Here is a 26422-nt window from a genome sequence, read left to right as displayed (position 1 = left end):
CAGGTGTACTCAGAAGTGCTGACACATTACCATGCAAGCAGAAAATGGAGAGTCTTTAAATGTGTCTTATTCACTACACAAGGTTCAAATAAGCAGTAGAATGCTGTGGCAGTACTGAAACCCCTAGCAGTCATACTAGTAAAGCTAGGTTGACTCTGAAAGACAGACGCAGGTCAGGGTTTAGACAACTGGAATCTCCCCCCTGGTGAGACCTTTACATTTTGGTTGGTGGTTTCTATAAACAGACTGTTGCCAGCCACATCTAATCCATGAGTATTTCTGTTACGAGCGCTATGCCTCGCGTACACACAAAGAATATCATTTACCCATGTCTGTATGTGGTAGACTGTTTCAAGGCCTCTCATGGCACGCTCACAATCCCTCTGTTGTGCATATGCCAGTGCTGTGGGCGGACTGTATACATATCTCCTCCTTAAAACATTAGAAAGCTTCACCTTTCACTGCAGTAACATCAGTATGCTTGTTGCTCAACTTTGATGTCAGTATGTTGGTAATGTTGTCATTCAGATTGCTTCACATTCTGAAATGTTTCAATCCTTTGGGTCAGTGTTTTTTTTAACTAGTTGCTGGTCTATTATGATGGCTTGTGGACAACATGGAAAATCAATATTGATAGGTTGTGTGACATTCCCTCAAATTAATTATAATTAACAAAACTATGAGAGGTAAGAGAAAATATGACCAAGACAGCCTTAAATATGGGTTCTTTTGTATTGAGGATAAACATGGTTTGTGCTGACCACGGTATGTTTTGTATATATAAATAATTATAAATAATTTTGGTACTTTGTTGAATCGCCAGTTGATGTTGAATGTAAAATTTGGGTCCTGAAGCAACACCAGTTGAGAACTACTGCTGTAGATCATTCAGAGCTACAGTCACACCAACTGTCACTTCTACTTTCACAAGCCTTGTAAATTAGGTCAATCCTTTTCTGTTGGCCTCTAGACTCTGATTGATTGGAAATTAAATTCTGTGATAGGAGGGTGACAGACATGACCTCTGAACTCTATGAAATTGTATCCTGTGAACATCAGCAGTTACCTTGCATGAATGTTTTAGGATAGGCAGAGCTCTGAAACTGAAGTTTAATTGAATTAACTGAAGTATGTCAGTTAATTGATTTGCATCATATTAAACTGATTGAAGGCCTGAGTTTAGGGCTGCACGATAAATCGCAATGAAAACGCAATCACGAAGCACGGATCTGTGATCAGTAGTAAATCTCCATCCGAGGGCACGGAAACTCCAAATACGCCCCGCAGAACAAATCCAGGAAATCCCTATAGCGGTTGCTGAATAAACAGAAGATTTAAATGCTTTCATTGATTCAGCGTGACTACGACAACATATGATTTATCTGAGTTCTTCTTCTTATTATTTTGATTATAATAAAGTATATAATAATGCAATGCTAATCGACATAGCCTTTATCGCTACTTAGAATACTATGAAATATGTTGCGTGCCTTATTCTGTTTAAGAAGCCACATCATGTCATGGAAAGATTTATTTCAAACACTCGACTGACATTATGATGTGAATTTGGAGTAAACATGTTATTAAATATGGTATTTTAACGTGCTTTCAGATGGAGCAGCATTTACTACACAGAGCCATAGTTCACTGAGAAGCTACTCAAACAGCTTTCATTATCGAAAAACGATTTCATAATCGCACAATTATATTGTCTGAGAATTTTTTTTTTTTTTTTTTGCGTAGCTTGTCGGTGAAGAACTCGTGTCAAAGACTAACACGGAAGAGAAGAAATTGTTCAATATAATTTTTGTTTTATTTGCGCACAAAGTATTCTCATAGCTTCATGTAATTAAGCTTGAACCACTGATGTCACATGAACCATTTATATTTTAATGTCCTTACTACCTTTCTGAAGCTTCATAAAGCTCTTGGATTTCATCAAAATATCTTAATTTGTTTTCTGAAGATGAACAAAGGTCTTACGGGTTTGTAGCGACATGAGGATGAGTAATTAATGACAGAATTTTCATTTTTGGGTGAACTATCCCTTTTAAAGGTTTTTTTTTTTCTTTTTTCTCCTCTTCATGAAAACACAGCTAGTATAAATATGCAGAAGTGTCATTGAGATTTGTGAGTTACGTTTGAGTTTAAGAACAGTATTTTTCTCATCATATGGCTTCAGAAGACTTGCAGTGCACAAGTTGCTCTATTCCACAGAAGAAAGTCATATGAGTTTGGAAAACTGTTTTGAAGAATTTTCATTTTTGGCAAAAACTGTCCCTTTAAAAAAAATAAAAAGTGAAGTGAAGAACATCAAAGTGCTCATCCTGGACAGAACTGTTCCTTTATTCCTTTACTAATAGAGCATGAGGGTTAAAAGTAGCCTACTCAAGATCAGCAGTGTTTATTATCACTACTCCGTGAAACAAAAAAGCCTGTTTAGCCACAGTTTCCGTTAATATTGCCCAGATGTCAAATTACAGTTTTGGGACCAGAGAAATGCCCAAGGAATGTGGGAGGGCACAGGGTTACCGACTGTAATGTCATTGGTGTTTTCAGGAGGAGTGAATTTATTTTACACGGATCACCACTTTTCACGCCGTCTCAATGGGGATTGTGTTCAGTAGGTGGGGCAACAGTGGATATGGCCTCCAGATTTTATATCAACAAACGAAACTAGCTGTATATCCTGTTGTATAAAGGGAAATTAATTCTCAAAGCCCTCTGAGATCTGTGGTTCACACATGCGATTGTGAATCTAGACTATACAAAGATTCACAGTGACCATATTGCCTGTTTATGTGCCGATTACTGCCATTAGTCATGTACGAGTACACCCTCCCTGCCCCTGAATTTGAACTGGTGATAGCAAGGCACTGAGCAAAAGGGCACTCCATCCTCCTAAAGCCACCACACATGAGTGCTCTATGCACACTTTTGTGTTACTCAAGACATAAGTCCCTCTTCATTGATCCTGATCCCGTCTTGAACCCTCTAATCTCCTGATGTCAGTCAGATTATAAGGCTTCCCACATTGGACTTTGGTCTGAGGGAACTTTGCCTGAGTTTGTCATGAAGTAGCCCATTATCCCATAGTAGCCAGTTGGGGTCCAAGAATAACAGGAAGTGACCCATGCACCACCTGGATGAGAAAATGTTAGCAGTCCAACCAGACATCTACATCGTCTGCATTAAGGGGCATCCAGACTGACAACAATCCAGTTGCAGGAGGTCACCAAGTCACTTTTGGTTGGTAGTTGTTGTACTTTTGTAAACTGTAAAGTCAACTGTTAAAACTATAATGATACGATTTGTCCTGTAGTATCAATAGTACTGGGTGCCGGCTTAATTTTGTACATGAGACAGGCGGCTGTGTTCTAATGCTCACAGGTGTATGTTGTAAACATGGTCAGAAATCTCTTAAGTGGATGTTAACAGAAGTGACAGAAATAGCATTAGACCTGCTGCTGTCTATTATTAACCAAACACTAATTTCAGTTTTGGCTATACAACTTTAATCATTTCAATAGTTTACAGTCAGACAGGATCACATATTTTGAGCTACAATTTTTTGGAACAAATTTCACTTTATTTATTTGTTCATTTATTCTCTTAATTTTAAAATGTTTGTTCTTAAATGTATTGCTAATTATTTACCTAAAACAGTTATTTTTGGCTAATTGAATCTTAAAAATCTGTTTACTTAAATGTTAATTGACTTTAAGAAAATTCTCTAAATTACACAATTTAATTTAATATGTATATTTAATATTTAACTTAAAGTGTATTCAGTAGCACTTTTGTCTTTTGCAGTGCTATTAAAATCATTGTACCTGAAATCTTATTGAGAATTTAGAAATTTGACTGGCATTGGTTCTAAAATTGACTACTAATTGTGATATTGGCTGCAGTGTTCAACTGTATAAGGCAGCAGGAGAGAGTGTTGGTTATTCACTCCCCCCACCAACAATCCCTGCCGGACCGGAGACTCGAACCCAAGACCTTCAGGTTACAAGTCCAACTCTCTATCCACTAGGCCGCCACTATTATCGTGTCACCAGTGGTCACTGTTGCTCATGGCACATCAGAACACTCAGTCTCACTGAAAATGAATGACTTATGATTACTGTATGGTGTTGGCTGTGTACTCTGCATCCATATAGTCGTCTCGAGTGTCCTTTTAACTCACTGCAGTGGATTTGTTTGCTCATCAGAAGTCTGAGACCTTCTCACTGCATCAGTTCTCTGTGAGTGGCACGGACTGACCTCATAGCTCAGCACACTGGCTCTCAAGATAGATCTGAAAAACAAAACCGTGTCAGTATTCTGGGGCGTCTCATGAATGTGACCCTTAGTGCGCTAATAGCTGGCTGCCCTGTCGGTGCGACAGTAATCATTCCCAACAAGCCTTTCCTATGTTTCTAAGCTCCAGTGTGAGTATAAACCCCACGTACAGGTTGACTTATTTACATTTACAATCATGCAGTTAGTGAAGCAGTTGAAATGAAGCATTATATAGACCTTGATGCTGCATGAACATCTGCCAGCAGCATTCATTACTGGTTCATATTTAGGTGCTTTATTTGCCATTGGAACAGGGATAGGAGTACTCCAAAATGAAATGCTACAAATGACACCATATTTGCTGACATTATGAACCATTACTGCCCTGAAGAAATGTGCGAATATGATAGCAAACATTTGCAGAAGAGCATCGCGTGGGTGTCTCCTCGGTGTAACAGCGGTTTGTTAATTGTGTCCCCAGTAAGAAGCTGAGGCCTGTATACTGTGAAAGTGTGTTTCCTGCCTGTACTGATGCCTGCAGGGCAGCTGCCTTTGGTAACCACAGGTTCTCCTGTGAAAGCCTTTGATTTGGTCAATAAAGTGAGCCTGGTGATTTCAGAGAGCCTCTTGTGTGTATGTTGGTTAGGATTATTGCGTCTGGTGAATGAGAATGTAGCAGTTGACTGGCTTTGCTCTTTTTATTCTGGGTGTTTGTACTTAATTAAACAATGCTAATGTTAGCATAACAAGAAACGAATATAACACTTACATAGCTAGTTATTAATTAAATTATCTGTGTTTTTCATAGTTTATTTGTAGACCTTTGAAGCATTAGATGATCCAGAAATGGAAAATCATCATTTACTCACGTTCGTGGCTTTCATCTTCACAACACAAAATGCAGCAACTTTTAATATTCTCTTATCCTTTGTCCATCCACTGAAGTTCCAGAAGCTCAAACATGCTTTTGTGACAAACAAGAACAAACCTCATTGGCTCTCACGTGTCAAGCAAACATGTTTTGTGTACCATTTTTGATGGGCTCTATGTATGTGCATTTATTAATGTGTAAATGAATTTATACTAAATGAAACCTGTTCATCATATGAAGTGATTGCGTCTCCTCAGAAGACTTGGATTTAACCATTCGGTTCATATGGGTTAATGTTCTGAAGTCAAAGTTTTGTTATAATAGACTTTCATTGGAAGGACTGTATTTAAAAGGACAGGTTTTTGTGTTGTCATGCTGTTGTCAACTAGAAAGCTTTGCTAGAAAGCATGGCATAATTATCAGGTTCATTACCTTAAAAATGGTGTTTTGTTAATCGTTTCAACTTGCACTGACTAAACGAACACTGTAAAGCGCTGTCACATCTATCTTTGGGAGTTCGTTTTGACCCGGGAACCCAAAACTACATGGAGGTACGGTTGGTCTTTGCGGGTGGACGGAATAGCCACGGGGGCCATGTGGCATATTGACTTTCATTAGATCTCACTCGTCGCGCAATTGAGTTTGTCAGTGAAATGCGATCAGACCCATCAGCTGTCTGCTGGAGATGCTCCCTGTCCCTGCTACCGACATGCTAGTGGACCCAGATACCTTTTCACAAGGCATCTCTTCATTTCGCTTCCTGTCTTTCCCTCTTCAAGCTTAACAGACCCGTAGTAATTAATTGTGCCATACAAGGTCATCTCAGACTGAGATATGTGAATGATCTGTTTAAATTGAAAAGGCTTTATTACATTTTTATTGTTACCCTTATGAAAATGTTCTGTAGTTGTACTATGGTACAGTTGGATGTTTGATGGTTATACAGTGGTGCTTTAAAACCAAGGTTCATATTCATAAATATAAATTCATGTACTATGTTATTTACATGATAATCTTTGTACATTCATTCATTCATTTTTAATGAACAATAATAATAATAATAATAACATGTTTTGTTTAATAGCTCATTATTGTTATTACTATTAAATTAACATTATTATTATTATTAATGATTTAATTCATTGTTAATGTTTACCAACTATTCATAATGAGAATAAATAGACTATTACATTTTTTTTTTTTGCATTATTAGTAGTTCTAATTTCTGTTATAATTCTGTGCACTATAATTAGCCTGATTGTTTCTTGAAAATCAGTTACATTATTGAATGGTTGTATGTTTTGGTCAGCACAGTTTTTTTTAAAAGTTGGCCTACACATGCGGAGGACTCATTGTCCATTGCCTCACGTCTTGTGTCATGTTCATAGTTTTTAAGATTGTATGTCAAGTTAAAAACCCTTGATCTATTTAGAAATGTGCATCAGGATCAATAGAACACATGCTGTCCGAAATCCCATAAGAAACTTGTCTGATCAGACATGACCCTGTTGTCCGACAAGTCTTTAATCGTTCAGCCAACCCACATACTAGTTGATGAAGAGAATGTGTAGTTTTGCACATCCCTAATTGTTACTGACATGCTGTGCCCTCAGTATAATATCAGCTGTTGTTTTTACTTATTAACAGACAAATATAATGTAGAGTGACAGCAATATGTCATCAAAACATGAGACATTTTGAACTGGCCTACAAAAGCAGCCTCTGTCTCTCAAATGGTCGGGAGGGAAAATGAATTCTCTCATTGAAGTACTTAATATGCAGGATTTGTCCTCAAAGATGAACAATTACTGTGGAGGCCTGAGAAGGGCCAAAAGCATGGTGGACAAATGAAGAGAATGGTGTTTGTGTTGGGTATTTTGTTAGTGTGACACCAGGAGTGACCCTTCAGAGTATTCAGTGTCAGTCTAATTGTGAAGATAAAACAGGGAGAGCAAACCAATGCAGTGGCTCTCAAACAGCCCGGAGCCATGAAAGAGCCCCTTTATTCCACAGGCCGCACTGCGCTCATGAGAAACTACAGCCTTGCCTGTGAACCTGGACTGATGGCGATCAAAGTATCTCACGCTGATGAGCCTTGCAGTGGTTTCCAAATCAAATCATGCCATTTAACGTGCCCATGCACTTACGACCGGCATGAAGATGATATTATCCCAGTGGATGGTAATGTTTTGCCACACACACACACCGTGGGAGCTGTGGGTGAGCTGTTAACCGTAGCTTTTCACCGGGAATGGTTTGGGTGTCCTTCCAAATCCTCCAGTCTCTTGTGGGATTAGGGACACTAAACCCCTTTTCCCCCTCTCATCCTTTCACAGGGCTGTCTCACTCTCTGTGGAATGCTACTTTACCGTGACCTTTCACCCACACGCTCAATGCATTGGAAGGTGGGGGAGGCGTGTGTGTGTGTGTGTGGGGGTGCGTAATTGGAGGAAGGTGGTTCGCAACGGATGTGTGCTCAGGTGAAAGTACAGTAAACCAACGTCATGTTCCCCTAATCTTTTGAGGATCTGGAAAGGAAATGGATGTCACCTTAGAGAGAAATTTTAGTGTATGGTGGATGCTGAAATCAGTCATTTATGTACACAGTAACACAGTTTCATAGTATTTTTAAATGCATTTAATCACAGAATTACAATACTTTGAGTTTGAGTCGAGTTTACCCATTTCTAGGGTGAAATGAGGATTGAGTTATTTGCAACATTCCTTTCTCGGATCCAAGTGACGGCAAACAAGTAAAGATCCTGCTCATTAAACAAATGTTCAGCCGAAAATAGTCTCAGCCTCAGACGGCACACCCACAGACCGCCCACTGTCCGTCCACTGACTGTCTGATGCTTGTTGCATACAAAACTGGCAAGAGTTGGATGAAAGTGTTCCAATCTGATTGGCTGATGTTATGCAAGTTCCAGTGTTTTTTTTATCAGTTGGCCTGGAAACAGAGTCGTTTAAGGTAACCAATACACCAGGATGACATTATGAGTCCTATTAAAGAAGAACTAATCTGTGGATGTGCTAAAAGTATACCAGGTTAGTGGCGTTTAGTTGTTGAAAGTTCTTCTTTTTTTTGTTTTGTTTCAGTGGCAATATGAAATATCCTTGAGCACTTTTGTGTGTTATATCGAATTCAAAATTCTAATTTAAAGGGGCAGTTTAACACTGGCAAGTAGAAAGGCTTAAAAAATTCTGAAATTGGTGTTACATGATTAGTGAAAACAATGAAAATGAGCTGTGGTTTTCAACACCCATAATACACTTTTGATTTTGGTGCCGCCCTTCTGATGATCTGTCTGTCTGCGGGAATGCAAAAAAATTGATCAAAAGTCTCCCAGATGATGTAAAATGACATGTTTTACTGTATCCATCAGACTTCCTGACAGATACACAAGAATAACTGGATGCATGAAACAGAGAAATTGGTTTAAAATGAGTAAACCTATGCTTTAATGTTAACACACTTTTTTTTGTACAGCTAGTTGTGAACTGACATGTTGTGCAATCACAAGTGTTTTCCCACGGTCTATTATTGTGATATGAACCATTTCAGATAACCCCACCTATAAAACAAAACAAACTGTGATTTGTTGCTTTACATTACTGACAAACAAGACTCTTGCAAAGTCAGGGCTTCAGACTGCAATGGTTGCAAATGTGACAAAAAAAAATAAAAAATCACAATTTAAAATCTAGTTGCTATTGGCAGCAGTCTGGAAAAATTTGCCTGCATCCATATTCGAATTTGCCAGATATCATTTCATCAGATCGCTTTATGTGTGGCTTTAAAGTGTTTCCTTCGTGCAAAACTGTAATTTCCGATTCATGAACACATGACTCTTTTGAACTGGTTCTTTTCACGGAGTCATTCCAAACGATTCCAAAAACTCAAGCCTCAAACTTGCTTGGAAGTTAGCTTTTGGAGTTGGATTTGCAGTGAATTGTTCCCATACACTTATTTAACTGAAGTGCTTCTGAACAACCATCTTTTTTGAGCAATTCTATAAACTAAAAACTCTTTTGACTCATAAATGTTTCGTTTATGCAGCCATTGGCTACCAAGTCATTTTTTTAGTCTACAGCCCTGACCTGACTTTACTGATCAGTCAAATGTTTAGCTACGTGAGACTAAAAAGCATCATGTTGTCACGTCTGGCAGTGTCATTTGTCATTACTTCTTTTTCAAGGTTATTTCCTCTCTATGTGTCAGCTAGTATTCAATCATTGTTTGGAAACATGATTATGAAATGTGATAAGCAGTTGGCGTGTAGGTCATCATTTGAAGGCACTTAAACTATGATTGTGCAGCTTTAGCATTGATCTGCTCATACATTAATGCACTTTTGAGAAGTTAAGGTTATTGATTTTATCACTATGTGATACTTTCCCTTCAGATCATTTGTACTTTCATACTGTAGATGTATTTTGTGGAGGCAGATTCAAGCTCCGATTTGCTTTGCAGTTTCTCCTCTTGTCCTGTATTCCAATGCACAGGTGCTTTTTTGGGTTAGATCGATATCGAGTGGAAAAACAGCTGCCTGGGAGCCAAGTGCCCACTGTCACAAAGCAGGCATTGTTCAGTAACTCAAGGATTGAAACTAAGCAATCCTTTTTATTGGTTTAAGCTATTGTGTCCCAGTTTTCGTCATTTGTCCTGTTTTGGCTGAAGGAGTACCGCCAAGTAACTTCAGTTTTGATGGCATTACTCTTAGTATTGTGTCTGATTTGTCACTGAGTCCTACTGAAATGTTACTGAAAGAAGGCTTGGAAAGTAACATATTGGAAATCTAATGCCATCCTTTCCCGGCTACTCTGTTAGTGTAGCCTATTTCTAAATTAAGACCAGTGTGATTCACCTATTTTCTGCCTTGCCAAAATGACTAGTCATTCTATCTTTATCAAAGTTAAGTGCCAAAATTAAACCATGGACATTTTATTTCTAGAACAGGTGTAGAACATTTATTCAATCTAAGCACAAGTTATTTGATCTCATAAAGCAAGAATCATGAGAACACGGCAAGTGTATTAATTTCATAGCAATAGAGTGCAAAGATTGAGGGGAAAAAATTATTCAGCCAATGTTAACCTAGGCCTGTGAAAAACGTGGCTGTGGTGACATTTTTGCTACACTTCATTGCTTCTTGGGTATTCCGTTACACGTTTAAAGTGAAATGCGTTTGAAAGTAATGTACCAACACTAAACCTAGGTAGTGTTAACAGAAGCAAGTATGAGATAAAAATACATTTGCTGAATCAAATGAACTCTTTTATAATGGCTTGTTTCATGAGATTTTTACTGGAATGCTCCACATTGCAAGTGCAGTGCTGTACCAGGTGAGCTATTGAGCAAGCTTACAGCAGGAAAACCATACCGAGATTGCTGGTCAATGTGTGAAAATATCAGTATTTATTGATTTATAAATCATGAACTATGGAAAGTGTTTTGAGGTCATAACATAGTTTTGTGCAAGGAACCATGTGAAAATAAGCATTTAATAATCAATAACTTGTTCCAGTAATCACCATTGTTGATTTCTGCTTGAAACTGCAGTAAGTTGTGTAGGTATGCTTTTGGAGTTTTACAGAAATGTAGGTAGAGTGAGCCTGGGTTGCTATTTTAATAAGCTGGCACAGTTGCTCACAAGTAACTACCGACCTGCAATGTGATCAGACCCAACCCTCTGGAACAGATATTCTGTCTAGAAATGGATTTCTTCAGCCTAGATTCTGTAAAGTACCATTTTTGATTGAAAAGGATTTCACCTCCGGAAACTGATGTTCTTATTATTCTCTCAACGGAGTGAAGTGATCCCACAGGGACAGTACGTGAAAAAAAGATGGTAGCTTTAAATTGCTCCCTATGATACTTCTGCAATCATGTTGTGTTAATTACACAGTGTTTGGCTTGTGGTGAAGAACACATTCCATCAAGTCTGAGCGTTTGTTTTTGTTTTTTTCTACACTGACATTTTGGTGCCTGAAGCATTTCCACAAACTGAAATAACCCAGAATCTCACAGACCTCGGATCATTTCCTTTTCTTAAAATGGCTGCCTGGCCCTTTCACATTCTGCCTGTGGGGCTTTATGGGTTGTGGTTAAATGACTTTTAAGAATTGTATATCCTTCAGTGCTCGTTTGTGTGAAACTTTTTAAGTTGACCTCCATTCTTTATACTTGAAGCATCTCAGGATATTGCCTTACCAGATAATTCCTAAACCTCTCTTTTTGATTTTGCCTCAAATACATCATAAATGTTCCCTTCCCTTAATTATTTCAGAGGTATCATAGCAGTGTTTCCTGCAGCATAAGATAAATATATATTATGCTTGTATACTTATAGAAAAATATACTAGTATTAGTGAGGTCCAGTGTTGTTTTGGGCTCGTTCAACTTTCATTTTATGGGAAAAAAAATACTAAATATTATCTTTGGTACATGGTGCTTTGACCGAGTACTGAATGCTGTGTTTTTTGATAGCATTATTAACTTGCTTGAGCTTGAGGCACAGATTGCACCATTAATACAAGCCATCATCTTATTTTTCAACAAAAATCATTGATTTTATTGGGCCCAGTTGTCTGTCATGGTCTTGGCAGTGACAGCGTGTCTCAGAACATCTGCTTGAGTCATTTAAATGCAAAACCATTTAAGACCCAGGTGAAACGAGCCAGCAGTGGCCGAACATATTATTACCCGCATTATTGCTAGAAAATTGAGGTAATTTCACACACAAAAGAAATGTAACGTTTCATTATATGCATTCCTTCCACCAATCATGTGGGTGATTTCTAAAGGGCTTTTGATACATAGTGCAAATCTGTCATTCCAGGAAGTGTTTGTATTTTAGGCAGCTACACTTCCTCGCATGTTGTACATATTGACAGATGATGGACCCGATTGCACTGTAGTTCTGCTTTTCTTGCAATATTTAGACAAGATTAACGCTTGAGGAGTGACTGATGAGCATGAGAATAAACTTATCACACAGCACAAGCCTTGAGCCCTGTAATGTCTTACTCTCGTTCCCAGCACTTGAATGAGAGCGCGCCACTTGAGAGGTCATGAATGGAGGGGCTGTGAATGTGTGGAGGGAACAGACTTTTAGGCTATTGGCCCATCACTGTCCAGCCTGTGACACGCATCAGGCCAGATGCACCTTGAGACGCTGTGGCCCACGGGCCCGCTAAATGGAGCTCTTTATTCTCGCTGGAGGAAAGGGGGTAGTTGCGGGCGGGGGGGGTAATGGGGGGGGGGGTTGCTATCAGGGTCCAGAGTTTCTTATCCCCCCTCTTTTTGTCATCCCTCCCGAGGCTGCACTTACCGGCACCACCCCCCGATTCTTAAGTGCTGCTCGTTGGGAAGCGAACACAAAGGGGTGTTAGTATTCATTTTGTTTGTTTGCTCTGGACCTGTCAGCCTGTCACACAAAGCAGGCCAGATCAGAGAGGGCTGCTCTGCTCTCAATGGAACCCGAGGGGGTCCGCCGAGGGGAACGGGAGGGGGACGCCTCTTCCCCAGCGTTGTTCCCACAGGGTAGGGTGGTCTGCTGCAGAAAAGGGGGGATAGCGGAGGGGGGTGCGAGGGCAGGGCCGGGGTTTACTGGGGCAGAAAGGAGGGTGTATGGTTGTTTCAAAGCCAAGGGAGCCGTGTGAGGATCATATCAATCACTCACAGTTTTTGGAGGGAATATTTATGAAAGAAAAGGGGAGATTTGGGGGGCTTCGTCTCCCTGTTCCTGTCTCTACTCTGTCCTTTCTCCTTAGTACATCTCCCTCTCCTCTCTCCCTCTCTCGGCCTCTTTGTGTCGAGGCCTTTCTGGACATCTGCCTGGACCTATACACAGGAAAAAATTAAACACTCAAGCCACCAGGCGTTTTGCCAAATAAAGGGCTGCAAAGAACTAGCCTGTGTGTGTGTGTTTGTGCGAGTGCGCAAGAGAGAGAGGGGTAGGGTGTGTAGACAGGGAAATGTCAAGGGTGCTTTTATTCTCTAGATTTGGTAGTTTATTTTTTCTTTTCTTTCTTTTTTTTTTTTTTTTTTTTTTTTTAAGGCATCGTGTTCTTTAGTGGAGCTCAGTCTGTAACCCAAAGTTCAGTTTCTAAAATCCTAAAAGAAGTCAGATGTAAATGTAACTTGTATAATGTGCTGCCATTTAAAGATTTTATCTAGTACTAAGATTTCATTCATGGGTTGGGTATTGACAATAAGTCGCCCCTCTAGTTAAAAGCTAATCAGTAATTGGTAAAGTCATCAAATCACTGCAGCTGCTGATAGAAATTTTGGTTGCCATAGAAACATTCAGTGAGATGCATGCTTGGAATTGCACATGTGGATTGTCCAGATCAACTTGAAATATACAGGTCTTTTAATGCTATCAGAGGATAATAAAACATTTATGGAGCCATTTATGTCAAATTTTGTTGCATTTTTATTAATTTTATAGAAATACATTGGCAAGCAAATAACATGAAATGAGATTTTGAAATTTCAGGTTGAAAAATTTCCCCATTCAAGAAGTTTTATTAGTGTTGGTCATCAGTAATTGTTCTGCTCATTTCACAATATTTAACATTTAGATTACCTTTGCTATCATCTAATGTTTCCTTAGAAGTTAATCTTTAAAAATACTAATAATTCTACTGTTAAATGGAATTTTAAGAAAATCTCAAAAATGTGTATCCATTTTCATTTATTCAGTTTTGGTCAGAATATTGATGCATTAGGATCATGCCTCCTGATATACAATCCAGATTGTAATACAGTTGACAATTCGGTGTATAGGAGTGTATATCATAAATATGCACACATAAAATAAGAGTCTGAAGTATTGATACAATATTGTGAGAAAACGATAAGACATACTCGTAGCAATCAATTACAGTGAATGAGCAATGATCATGCTTTGTTTGATGAAGTACCTGCTTGTCATATGTATATTTTCATTAGTGCTCGCTAATCATCAAAACTAGGCATTTTAATCTGTGTCTTTCTGCATGGCTAGAGTTGGTGATTTACTATCTGCCTCGCTAATGGTGTTTAGTCTGGCTGTATCTGATCTAGCATGTAAGCGGGGGCCGCCCATCTTTATACTGATCGAAAACCTTCAACCTACCCAGTTTAAACTCCAACCAAATTTGCATAAATGACCACTTACAGTAAAAGTCCAGGTTTTGAGTTGTAGATAATGGAAGTAAGCGAGGTATGGTTTTCATCAGGCCTTTGCCCCTCACTCTCCCCCCCAGACCTCTCCTGCCGCACCACTCTCTCATTCCTGCAGTGCATTCCACAAACACTAGAAATGCCAAATGGAGGAATTCTTCATCTGGATAAGGGGATTTAGTGAAGTGATCTATTGTAAATAGTCTGAGACTGATTGATTTTCTGAAAGCACTGGGGTGATGACATAATGACCTCTGGCTATATGCCACAAAGTGTGTCAACTACATGATGCGGAAATACATCAGAATGTAACGTCACAGTGCACTTACTACAGCTCATACTTTTTTGGTTTAGAAGGTCTTCAAAACCCTTACCCTAAATATTAAACTTCAGAGTTTAATTTGTCTATTGATCATGTTTGGGATTTTTTTTTTAAGAAATTAAAACTTTAGTAAGGATGCATTAAATGCAGACATTTATAATTTTACAAGAGATTTCCATTTCAAATAAATGCTGTTCTTTTGAACTTCTTATACACAAAAAAACCAGGAAACAATAGTATCACCATTTCCACAAAAATATTATGCCACACGACTGTTTTCAACATTGATGATGATGATAATTATAATAATAATAAAGGTTTCTTGAGCACAAATCGGCCTATTAGAATGATTTCTGAAGGATCATGTGACACTGAAGACTTGAGTAATGATGCTGAAAATTCAGTTTTGCCACCACAGGAGTAAATTATATAAAATATATTGAAAGAGAATTCAGTTATTTGAAATTCTAATAACAATTCACAAATTATTGTTTTACTGTATTTTTGATCAAATAAATGCAGGCTTGGTGATCATAAGATACTTCTTTCATAAAAATGAGTGAAAAAGTCTCCTAAAACACTCAAGCTCCTGCCTAGTATAATGTTAACAACCACGCAGCTCCACCTTAGCATTTTGACAGTGTTTTGTACAGACAAGTGCCACTCACATTTCATAGTTAAATACTCGCACTAAAGGAAGTCTAAAATTTTGATGTATAAACCATTGAGCGTTGAAGCTTAGGTGCAATTAATTTGCCTTGTTATTGTGAAGCACATTTCTTTAACTCTAGCAGTAAACAAACATTGTTTATGCCACATATGGAGGTTAGTCATAAAGCCTGAAGAGGAGAGTTGCAGACTGAACGCAGCTGTGGAAAGACATTAGTCACGGAGCTGTATGATTCCTGCTAATGACCCCTGCTGACTGCTCTCATTAGTGCAGGTGGAGGATACTTCATTTTACTGATGTCCTGCTCGCCATGTTGCCTCACTTTTTTTTAAGAGAGGACGAAAAACCCCTTTCTGTCTGTTAATATTTTGACTTCTTCAATTGCTAGTTTCTGTACAGCATTCATGTAGGACCTGTGAATCTACACATTTTTGTAGACATTAGAAGACGGAGACCTTTAGAGCCGGCACACTCCACTACTTAATATATCCAATGGTAAATGTTTTTATATTATGAGTCTATCTGTCATTGTGACTGCCCCTCTCTGCACAATGGCCATGAACCAATAAGGCAGCACTCAATGGATTTCTTATTATCACTTGAGCTGCTGTTGAGAGTGGATTGGCTGGGAAAGCAGCCATTAAACGACAGATGTTTCTAGAATCTAAGCGTCTTCAGTTGTTGGCATCTGGCTCATGGCAGGATGGCATCAGAATGCTGCTACGTCCTATTATCCTCTATTCAGCCTATGAACGTTTCATTATCCATTCACATATTTCATGCAGCTCCTCAGCTACAAACTGGGCGCTCTATTTAGTATGTGCCAGATGCATTGTTTAGGCCGCAGCTTTATGTATCCGTTGACGTTTCATAATGGGACTCAGAATGGGCCCATCTTTTCGTCTCCTTCTTTGCTTGTGAACAGCCATCATCCAGATGGGTCTTCTTTGAAGACGGGGGAGCTTGCACATATTGTGACGAGTGAAAAATACCAATCGTTGCTATCGTGGCAACCAATAGACACGCTCGGGGAGGAGGGTGGTCGGGATACTTTCTTTTATTATCTCTCTGGCGACGCTGGCAGTTTTATCTCTTATACGTTAGCAGCAGATTGAGCGCTCTGCCGTTGCTGCCTACGGTCTGTTAATCAGTCAGTTCAAGCAGGGCGAATGAGTTCAGAGGGCCTAGTGGGACTGCTCATAATTAATTATTCCCCACACCAACAAACACACAGCGTGACTGGAACTTTAAAGCCAATTGCAGTGATTACGGAGGCTAATGATATTAAAAGCCAAATTAAGAGATGAGAGAGTACTGCAGTGTAGCCAATGAGAAAGAAGGGCTTGTTTGTGTTTGACCCTCTCCTCCAATCAATCTAATTCATCATTGAAAGCATTAGACAGAGAGAGTGCGAAATTGAAATGGCTGCTAATTGTTTCTTTTGTCAAATAGCTCATTGTCATGCTAATTCTGATATATTAGCAGAGAGTGAGGGTGGCGTGAACCAAAAGTTAAACGTAAACCATTTCTCACCTACTAACGAGAAGTGAGTTCAATTAAATATTGCAATCGTTATATTTTCATATTTTTCTGAAAGCAGTAGAGCCTAATATGTACTTGTTTTCAAATATTATGCACAGTGAAATGAATGTATCAAAGCTCTGGCTGTATCTTAACTGTACCATGTGACCTTAAAATTAACATGAAATAATTGAGCCTATTTATTTTTGAATGCATGTTCCTGAGCTGTTTGTTAATGAATCATGGAAAACTGTCTTCATACACATGTGTAAGCAGCGTGATGCAACACGACAGACTTTAGCTGTTGCAGTGTGGTGCGACTCGTCATCTGGTGTAGACACGATGATAGTCTTTATGCAAAATCAAATTACTTGCTCTTTCTTTCAGACTTCTTTTCTGATGATGGGTAATGGATAATTATCAGAACACCTTGATTAGCTGGTTCAGGTGTGTTTGATTGGGGTTGGAGCTGAAATCTGCAGGATGGTAGCTCTCCAGGACCCCTGCTCTAGTGTGTAACGTTGAATAAAAGCACTTTTTTTTCTCATTGAGAACGTTTACATGGACAACAATATTCCGGATATATAAAATACTCTGATTAAGAATCTACCAAGTAAACAGATTTTTGATAACCTTAATCTGGCTAAAGTCATACTCGAAGTAAACACAAATCGAATTAAAATATGTGGAGGATTCCTATTTTAGTCGCATTATCAAAGTGCAGTATAGACATGTACACACATTAATCACACTATTACCGTCACGAAGGACCTTTCTCTGCATTTTGTGACAGGATACACACATGGCAGTGGTCAACCGTTTGACGGCAAACCAAAGAGCATGGCTTCAACAACGCTGTCGTCTGTTTGCATGTATAGTATTACAAATCATTAACTGCACTTGAAGCTTTCGTAAAATTACAAATATGGAATCTTAACGAAGACAAACTGTTTATACGTGAAATTCTGGAGGGGACGTCGGATGGCGTCTCGTGGGGATGTAATGACGTGTACCATTTAATCGACTTTTGTTCTACAACATGTAAAATGGGAACATGAAAGAAATACTGTAAAAGCAACTCATGTAAACACCTTAATCGTAATATTGTCTTGTTGAGAATAAGGTAAATAATTAGATAACTGATGTTCATGTAAACGTAATCACTGACTACGTTTACATGCTCACTTATAATAAGATTATTTCCAATAATCAGAGTTATGGCATTATGATGTTTACATGTCGAGCAAAGCTCTTCACTCCAGTTTACATGTAATTTCCATTATTTGTATTATTCAATAAAAATTGTGGTTATTTTTTACCGCCATTATTCACATACCCCACTGCACAGCACAAATGATGGACTCCAAAAAAGTATGTGTGTTACTGGTCGGTGTTTTAATTTATTTACGTCTAATGCAAAACACTTTTGTATGGTTGTATTTCATGCTTTTTCAGCGCCATAGAAATGTGATGGCAATTCACCACAGAAATGCATTGCTTTCTTCGGTCATACTTTATATTAGGTGGCCTTAACTACTATGGACTTGCATCAAAAAATAAGTACAATGTACTTATTGTGGTCATATTGTATTGTAAAACACTTTTCCTGCTATTGATGTGGGATACGGGTTAGGGACAGGTTTGGTGTTATGGGTAGGCTTAAGGGTGGGTTAAGGTGTGAGGGATGGGTCAACAGTGTAATTATAAATGTAATTACAGAAATTAATTACAGATGTAACTACATATAGGTATTTTAAAAAATAGAAGTACAATGTAAAAATATGTATGTACACAATAAGTGCATTGTATCAAATGATTAATTTAAATGCAAGTACATAGTAGTTAAGGCCACCTAATATAAAGTGGGACCCTTCTTCCCCACCATCGTTTCTAATCTGCATATTACTGCAGGTGTGTGTCACATCATCCATGTATGTCATGAGCACATGCGCACTTTATACAAGCAGCAACTGTAACTGCTTTTATAAAGTGTGTTATCTTAAACTGATATTTGTTCTGTTGATATATCATGAGACTTAATTAAAACTACCATTACAATTATGAAGCTTTTTTTGAAGCACTCCTGATAGCATTATTAAATCTTTTAGATTTGTGTTAAGCAGTCAAATACGGTTTTAATATCTAGGCTTCTCAGACATGTCCACACAGGATTACGCTATTGACTTTCCTACTTAGTAATCAAACTAGTGGACATTTTGACTGTTCTAGGATGGATTTAAAGATGCCTCAAGTCCTGCATCTAGAGCTAGATTTTCCAGATCAGGTGATTGACACACTATCCAGGTGTGTGTTGTCCTCGACCGGGTGTCACATTACCCAAGGCCACCACAGCATGAGGGCTGTCTAACAAGTCAGAGCTGGCTTTCACTAACCAATTCAGAAAGTGTTACTGAGACCTGTTACAAAGACTGTAATTTGACCAATTAGCCCTGTGGCTAGCACACTGCTGTTTGGTCAGGAAATAAAGCTGACCTGCTGTCATGTTAATCGAACCATTAAAGCTTGTGGGATTGCAGGGATGAGGTGAACGGAAGAAATGACCCCTCACAATATTGCATTTGTGCTGTGCTGGTTGCAATTTGTGTAGCGGCTCTGCTTCTACAAGCTGCTCAAGTGTTATTGCATCGTTTGTCAATGTTTGGAAGTGTCCGAACTTCCAGAATCACGCCAAGCTGTGTTGATCCAGCATCAGACTCGTGGACTGCTCATCTGTCAGTCTGAAAGGCAAACAGTGAGCTCTTGAACCAGGACAGGCAGGATTTAGTGGAGGGTAGAGCGAGTTTGGCCGGGTATCAGTCGGGCAAAGTTGCATATTTGGCCTGCTGCATTTCTGTCTATTTTCGGTGGCTCTGACTCACAGTGTCCCATGGTTACCAAACACACAAGAGGCCAATGAGGTTTTGGCTGGCCAATTACCATAGCAGTGATGGAGTGGGGGGAAATGAAGAGAACAACAAGAGCTAGCAAAAAATGGACAGGGGAGAGAGGGGGTATCGAGGGCACCGTCAGGATGCCAAACCTAGCTTATTATCATGCAAGGGACTCTGTAATCTCGGCTGCCTTCTCCCTGTCTGTTTATCTGGTCTGAGACTGACTCGTCTCCTGCAGTTCTGGGCTTTGAGTGCAATGGTGTCCGCCAGGATTTGGTGCCTACTGCGCCAGACTGCCCAGTGGCCCTGCCAGAACTGCTCCTCTGTTTACAACAGATAGGAAGTGCTCATTAGAGGGCTCATAAGTCATTTATGACTGCAGAGATTTTTATTATCTGGTGAGGGACTCACTTTCAACACATTGACACAATATTCGGTGGTGTATTTGCACCAAGCAATGGCATATTTCTAACATGCTGAAACTGCTGAACAAGGTCTCTAGTTTCATTTCTTTCATTTTCTGATTTTAATTGTTTAATTGTATATTTGTCACTTGTTATTTAAAAGGGAACTCTATTTACATGTCTCGTTCAAGTCAGATTACAAAATTATTCTGGTGAAAGGAATGGAATATGACAGGCAAACGATAAAGATGACAGTTCCTGGTTTTGAGAAAGCTCTTTCTTATCGCTCTCTTAAACTGATATCGAGTTTTCCAGTGAGTTTGTAGAATAGCTTTGACATCCTCAATGCAGAGGTTACGCCATATCCCTCAGATATTGTTTTGGAGACGGGGGGAATATAATGCCATTTAGACAAATGAAAGGGCGGCCAGGAGACTTGGCATTCAACAGCGGAGACTGTATCCTGTGGGCTGGGGGAGACCGCAAATTCCTCATAGGATTACAGGATTAGGAATCTGAAAGGTGATGCAGTTTCTCACAGATGGGGGAAATAAAAAGGACAAGGTTGGCAGAGGAGCGATCCCTCATTAATGTCTGCTTCCCTTTAATTAAAAACTACTGATTGAATGATATTGGAGAGGATTAGGCTGAGGGATGACTCCTGAAACACACTCGCACACATGCGAGTCTTCCCGTAGCACGCTGGGAAATCTTAGGTGAGGGCTGTGCACGGCAGATAAAAGTCTTGCCTGCCTGGCTCTTTCAAGAGCCGTTGAGGACTTAAGTGATGCATTACTCTTGGCTGATTAGAGAAGGAACAAAAAAAGCGCTTCCAAATAGTGTGAGAGGTTGGCAGGTCACCATTATAAGGTTTGCCAATGGACTGCATAATTGTCTTTTGTCATTTAACCTGTCAAAGGTAGCTCCTGTGGTTCTCAAATTGGTTTTAAGAGCAATAAATTAAAAGGACAACAAGACTACAGTTCTCCTTCTGCCAGATAAATCTCTGCTTTTTTAGTTTTTTCCCTGCATGTTTGGCACTACTATTCATAAAACACTGGAGAACAGGAAAATTAGGGGGTGATGAGAGAGAAACAGAATTGGGAAATGTTACAAGCCAGGTTTGAGTTCCCATTGCCAGGCTCAATAGGTCAGAGCACATGTACTAGCTAACATGTATTAGCACATTAGAACACCTTAGAAACCATTAAGGATTGTCCTGAAAGTGACCCACAACACCCTTGCACTGTGGTGGCAAGTGTTAAAAGGACAAGTGCCAGCCAAAATATAGTTGTTTTTTGTTTACAAGATTTTCAATCATCAGTTAAGTCATTATTTAATCATACCTAAAGTGACTAAAATTTTACATCAAGCAAGACATGCCATCATAAGTGTAATCTGCTTTTTATCTGTTATATTTTGTTCGGCTCAGTTCATCTCACTTTCACTGTTGTTTGGAGACAGGTCTTTCATCACTCCAGAATGTCATCTTTCAAGGGCACTTACATAAACTCTTCTAAACTCTTTTCCCACATTTGTCTTTCCATGCATTTCTTTGGTTTATGTAAGAAATCCTTTCATTGGCTGTGCTCTGACTCAAACAAACCACACTCCAGGAGACTAAATTATCTTCTACTGATGTAATCAGATGTGCGAGTGCCACTGCCAAAGTAGCAACTTATTCCTACAACTTTCTTTTAAAGCTCTTTAAACTTTAAACATTTAAAGACACTTTGCACAGTGGTTCTTAGCAGTTTTTTTATTCTCTGTTTTTCATCTTTAATTTAATGCCGTAACATATATAGGCACAAGCAGTGTTTTCTAAAAGTGCATTTTGCATTTGGTCTTTTTTGTCTCTTTCCTGTTGTGAGCATGTTGAAAACACTGGGACCCCAGATGTAAACTAATCTGAAACCGCAGCATAGACTGTCTTAGCCTCAGCTGCAGAGCTCTGAAATGGAAGTTGACCTGCTGAAAAACAAAACTGTGGTTAAACTTCATTACCGCCTGTCGCTGTTGGCTTTGAAAACAGGATGGCTTTACAGAACATATCCTAGTATCAAGTGCTGATCTTGCAATACGTTATTTCTAACAGACCAAACCACAAGTCTCAAAGGCTTGCACAATAGTGCACAGTATTATATGCTTTCAGTAGGTGTGGCCCACAAGCTGAGAACTTGGCAGCAAAACAGTAGTTGTTATCAGTAACAACTTGTAGGTTCCTAGTTAAAGTTTTTTTATATGGGGTGTGAATGTTTCTCTGTAAAGTTACCTAGTGTAAGAATATGAAGAGCATTTGAATGCTTATATAATGTTGACCATAATGTTGTTATATTTTCTAAATTCTTTCTTTTGTCTTTCATTTTCAGACCTACGAGAGGCATTATAAACTTGTGGATAAAACTGACAATGTGATGATGGATAATGCGAAACCAAAGCATGAGTCTAAAAGCAGTGACATTCTCCACCTTGACTGGACAAAGCCGTTGGATACTGTTGAAGATGCAGCATCCCAAGAACAACACAGGACAGAACCAGAATCAAAACGAGAATCAGCGTGCACCAACAAGAGCCCTTTGTCAGAACCCAACACCCCATTCTCAAAATCCCAAGTTAAAAAGGTCACAGACAGTTCATCTGGAAGTCTCTTTGCTTCTGCCATGTCTTCCCCAAGCATTGACTCGCTAGCATCATCTCCTGTTGATATAGTAATGAGTCCCCCAGCTGACTCTAGTCTGTTCTCTTTTAGTAAAGACAGAGGTTTGCAGGAAGTCACTGAGCAAGTTTTTGGGAACATCAAACGTAAATATGGAAGAAAAGACCCAATAAAGACCACACATAGTTTAGGCCTTCAGTGGGCCAAAAAGATGGACGGAGATACTGAAAACCAAGATAGTGCTAAGGAGAAACAAGCATACAACACTGATAAAAGTGAATTTGAGACCGAGGAGGCTGAGAAAGCAAGCAATAGACCAGATGATGATAATAAGACCTCAAGCTGTGGCATTCATCATGCAGATGAATCTAGAAGTAAAAAGCGAAGAAACAGAAAAGTAGGTAACAACTTGTTATCTGATGCACAAACCACACAGCAAGCTGAGAAGACTGATAAAACTGACCAAGGGAGCACAAAACATAAATTTACAAAGAAAATAGAATTCAGTGCACCAAAACAATTTGGTGTAAATTTACAGGAGAGTGAGGAAGAGAGTGCTGAGACGATGACTGATGATGTTGAGATGTTTCAGAAGAGGCAGAGGAAAACATCAGCTGGGAGACAGAGATTAGTGATTGATGCCGACAAGCAAACAGAGGGTAGGCAATCAAAGGTCAAGGACAGGTGGTCTTATTTAAAGTCTCAGAACTCCTCTCCTCATAAAGACTTGAATCAATCTCTGTCCATTGAAGAGCCACCCTCTGCCTTCCCCATTACCCCATCCAGCCCACTCTACACAAACACAAACAGTTTGACAGTCATTACCCCAGTCAAGAAGAAACGTGGCCGGCCCAAAAAACAGCCGTTACTTACTGTGGAGACAATTCATGAAGGAACTGCAACAAGCCCCGTTAGCCCTATCGCCCAAGATTCATCCAGCACTTCAAAAAGGAGAAAGAAGCATAATATGTCGAAATTGGTGCAGTTGGCCTTCAACAAATCTCCTCCTGCACAGCAGTTAAAACTCAAGAAATCAGGTCAAGAAGGTGTCCTTAAAAAGACGGCAACTAAGAAAATGAAACTGGTTAAGATGCAGAGCATTTTGAATGAGCTTTTGACTACTTCTAGTCCTGTCAATCTTGCCTTGAACTCCAGTGTTCCGGTTTCAAATGCCATGTCGACTGTGGCATCGACAATCGAGGCCCGTTTTGGCAAGCAAATCAATGTCAGCAAGCGTGGGACTATTTACATAGGCAAAAAGCGGGGAAGGAAGCCCAGAATCGATCTTCATACCCAGCAAAATGAGCACAAAGCCAGTGATAAGCACCCGTGGCCTATTTCCAGTCCATTTGAGAACCCTCTAGTGCCTTCTAATACATCATCCACAACCGGAATGCCTTCTCCCAGGGTCATGCATTCTTTTTCTTCTCACTCTGCAGCAGGTGGGATGGCTCACCCTGCCACCATGGATACCAGCCAGCATGACCTGAAGACAATGCCAAATCTACAGCCTATCAGTGCATTGCCCACGAAAATGCATAAGGGCTTGCTTAGTAGTAACTGGAAGTTGTCTCCCCCGAGACTAATGGCCAACTCACCATCCCACCTGTCTGAAGTGGCTTCCATCAAAGAAGTCACCCTATCTCCAGTTAGCGAGTCTCACAGTGAAGAGACAATCCCTAGCGATAGTGGAATTGGCACCGACAACAACAGCACATCCGACCAGACTGAGAAAGGCCCGGCATCTCGCCGGAGATACTCATTTGATCTTTGCAGTTTTGATGCCGCTGAGACCGCTGTTTTAGAAGCAAAGAGCAAAGCAGCGAGGGGGCACTACCAGAAGCACGTGACTGGAGTAGTTGTGGAAAATTTCTTCGCTCAGGAGAGCCTGAAGAAGCAGAAACATCGGAGGAAACGCAAGGCCCTCCAGAGCCGGGATGACCTGCAGTTTATGGCTGACCTGGAGGAGCTGGTTAGCAAATTCCAGGTCTTCCGAATCGCCCACCGCAGCTTCAAGTTCTACCATGAAAATTCCTATCCCAGCATATTCCGTCTCAACTTTGACCAATGCTATCCTATGCATTACTATCCCTACGACCCTGTGCACTATCTTCGCAGGAGCTCCGATAAGTCAAAAAGGAGGCGTGGTCGGCCAGCCAAGTCAAACGAGCCAATATCAAAGATGCCTTTTATTCAAGGGTTTGGCTGCCCAGTGCCTGGTGGCAATTACTATGCACCCTACGCGATGCCTTACACATCCATGCCTCTTGCCACTAGTATGGTAAACATGGGCTATTACGGTCAGTACTCTTCACCCTTGTACTTATCTCACGCACTTGGACCTTCAGCCTCTCCTCTCATGAGGCCACCAGTTCCTCCACCAAAGTTCTACCCTGGTGTGTCCTCTAGTCTCGCTGCTCCTAGCAGACATCGAGCGAAGAATATGCCACATGAGATGCCTTCATCTAGAATGACTGACTCCCATCACCCTTCAAGCAGCTGTATGGAAAGTGTCTGTCTCCACAAACGCAAGCACAAGCACAAGTACAAACACAAAGAGGATCAGTACATCCCACAGAGGGAGGACCTCGGCGGGCTCTTCAGTGGAACCCAGAGCCCTGCCTTCCTGAACCTCTTGAACGAGAGACTTGAGAAGAACTCTCTGTCCAAACTGAAGGACAAGCAAAGAGGCAAGCAAAGCACAGATGCTTCACCAAAAGCTTCCAGGAACTGCTTTGAAGTAGACACGCTCTCATTATCCTTATCTGACTCTCAGCATTGTAAACGCATTCGAGGAGAGACACTGAACAACTTCCTGAACATCTGCTCTAGACAACCGCACGAGCGCCTGCGAGACAGCCTGGACCAGTCGCTGGACTTGTTCAAGAGGCAGCACTTGGGGGATGATGATTCTAGCGTTCACATCAGGAGGCATGGCTTGGATGATTTTGCAGCATACAGAGAAGGAAGCATGGCATCTTTCCAAGGAGGCAGAGAAGAGAGGGCCGAGCAGATATACCAGTGCTCCAACAGAGCTATAGCAGGTAAAAAACAAACAAACAAACAAAAATCAATTATACATACAGTTGTGGTCAGAATTATTGGAACCCTTGGTAAATATGATCAAAGAAGACTGAAAATTAACCTGCTTTGTTAATCCTTTTGATCTTTTATTTAAAAAAAATCACAAAAAGCTAACCTTTCATTGGATAATAAGAATTTAAAATGGGGGGAAATATCATTATGAAATAAATGTTTTTCTCAAACACACGTTGGACACAATTATTGGCACCTTTTTATTCAATACTTTTTGAAACCTCCATTTGTCAGTTTAACAGCTCTAAATCTTCTCCTATAATGCCTGATGAGGTTAGAGAACACCTGACAAGAGATCAGAGACCATTCCTTCATCCAGAATCACTCCAGATCCTTTAGATTCACAGCTCCATGACGGTGCTTCTTCTCTTCAGTTCACCTCACTCATTTTCTACAGGGTTCAGGTCAGAGGACTGGAATGGCCAGCAGAAGCTTGGTTTTGTGCTCAGTGACCCATTTTTGTGTTGTTTTTGAGGTTTGTGTTTGGATTATTGTACGGTTGGAAGATCCAAACATGGCCCATTATAAGATTTCT

At 39.9% G+C, this 26422-nt stretch overlaps 1 protein-coding gene across 2 annotated transcripts in view; it reads left to right on the top strand.

The window, feature by feature from the left end:
* Positions 1–26422, top strand: part of LOC306871499 (SET-binding protein-like) — a 58259-nt gene that overhangs the window by 21425 nt on the left and 10412 nt on the right. For both annotated transcript variants that reach the window (XM_079419488.1, XM_079419489.1), the window contains one exon: positions 22505–25835. In XM_079419488.1, coding sequence (XP_079275614.1) covers positions 22505–25835 — 3331 coding nt within the window. The remainder of the gene's footprint in view (positions 1–22504; positions 25836–26422) is intronic.

This window comes from Barbus barbus (assembly GCF_936440315.1).
Source record: "Barbus barbus genome assembly, chromosome: 6".
Lineage (NCBI taxonomy): Eukaryota > Metazoa > Chordata > Actinopteri > Cypriniformes > Cyprinidae > Barbus > Barbus barbus.
This window is presented reverse-complemented; position numbering and strand designations above follow the sequence as displayed.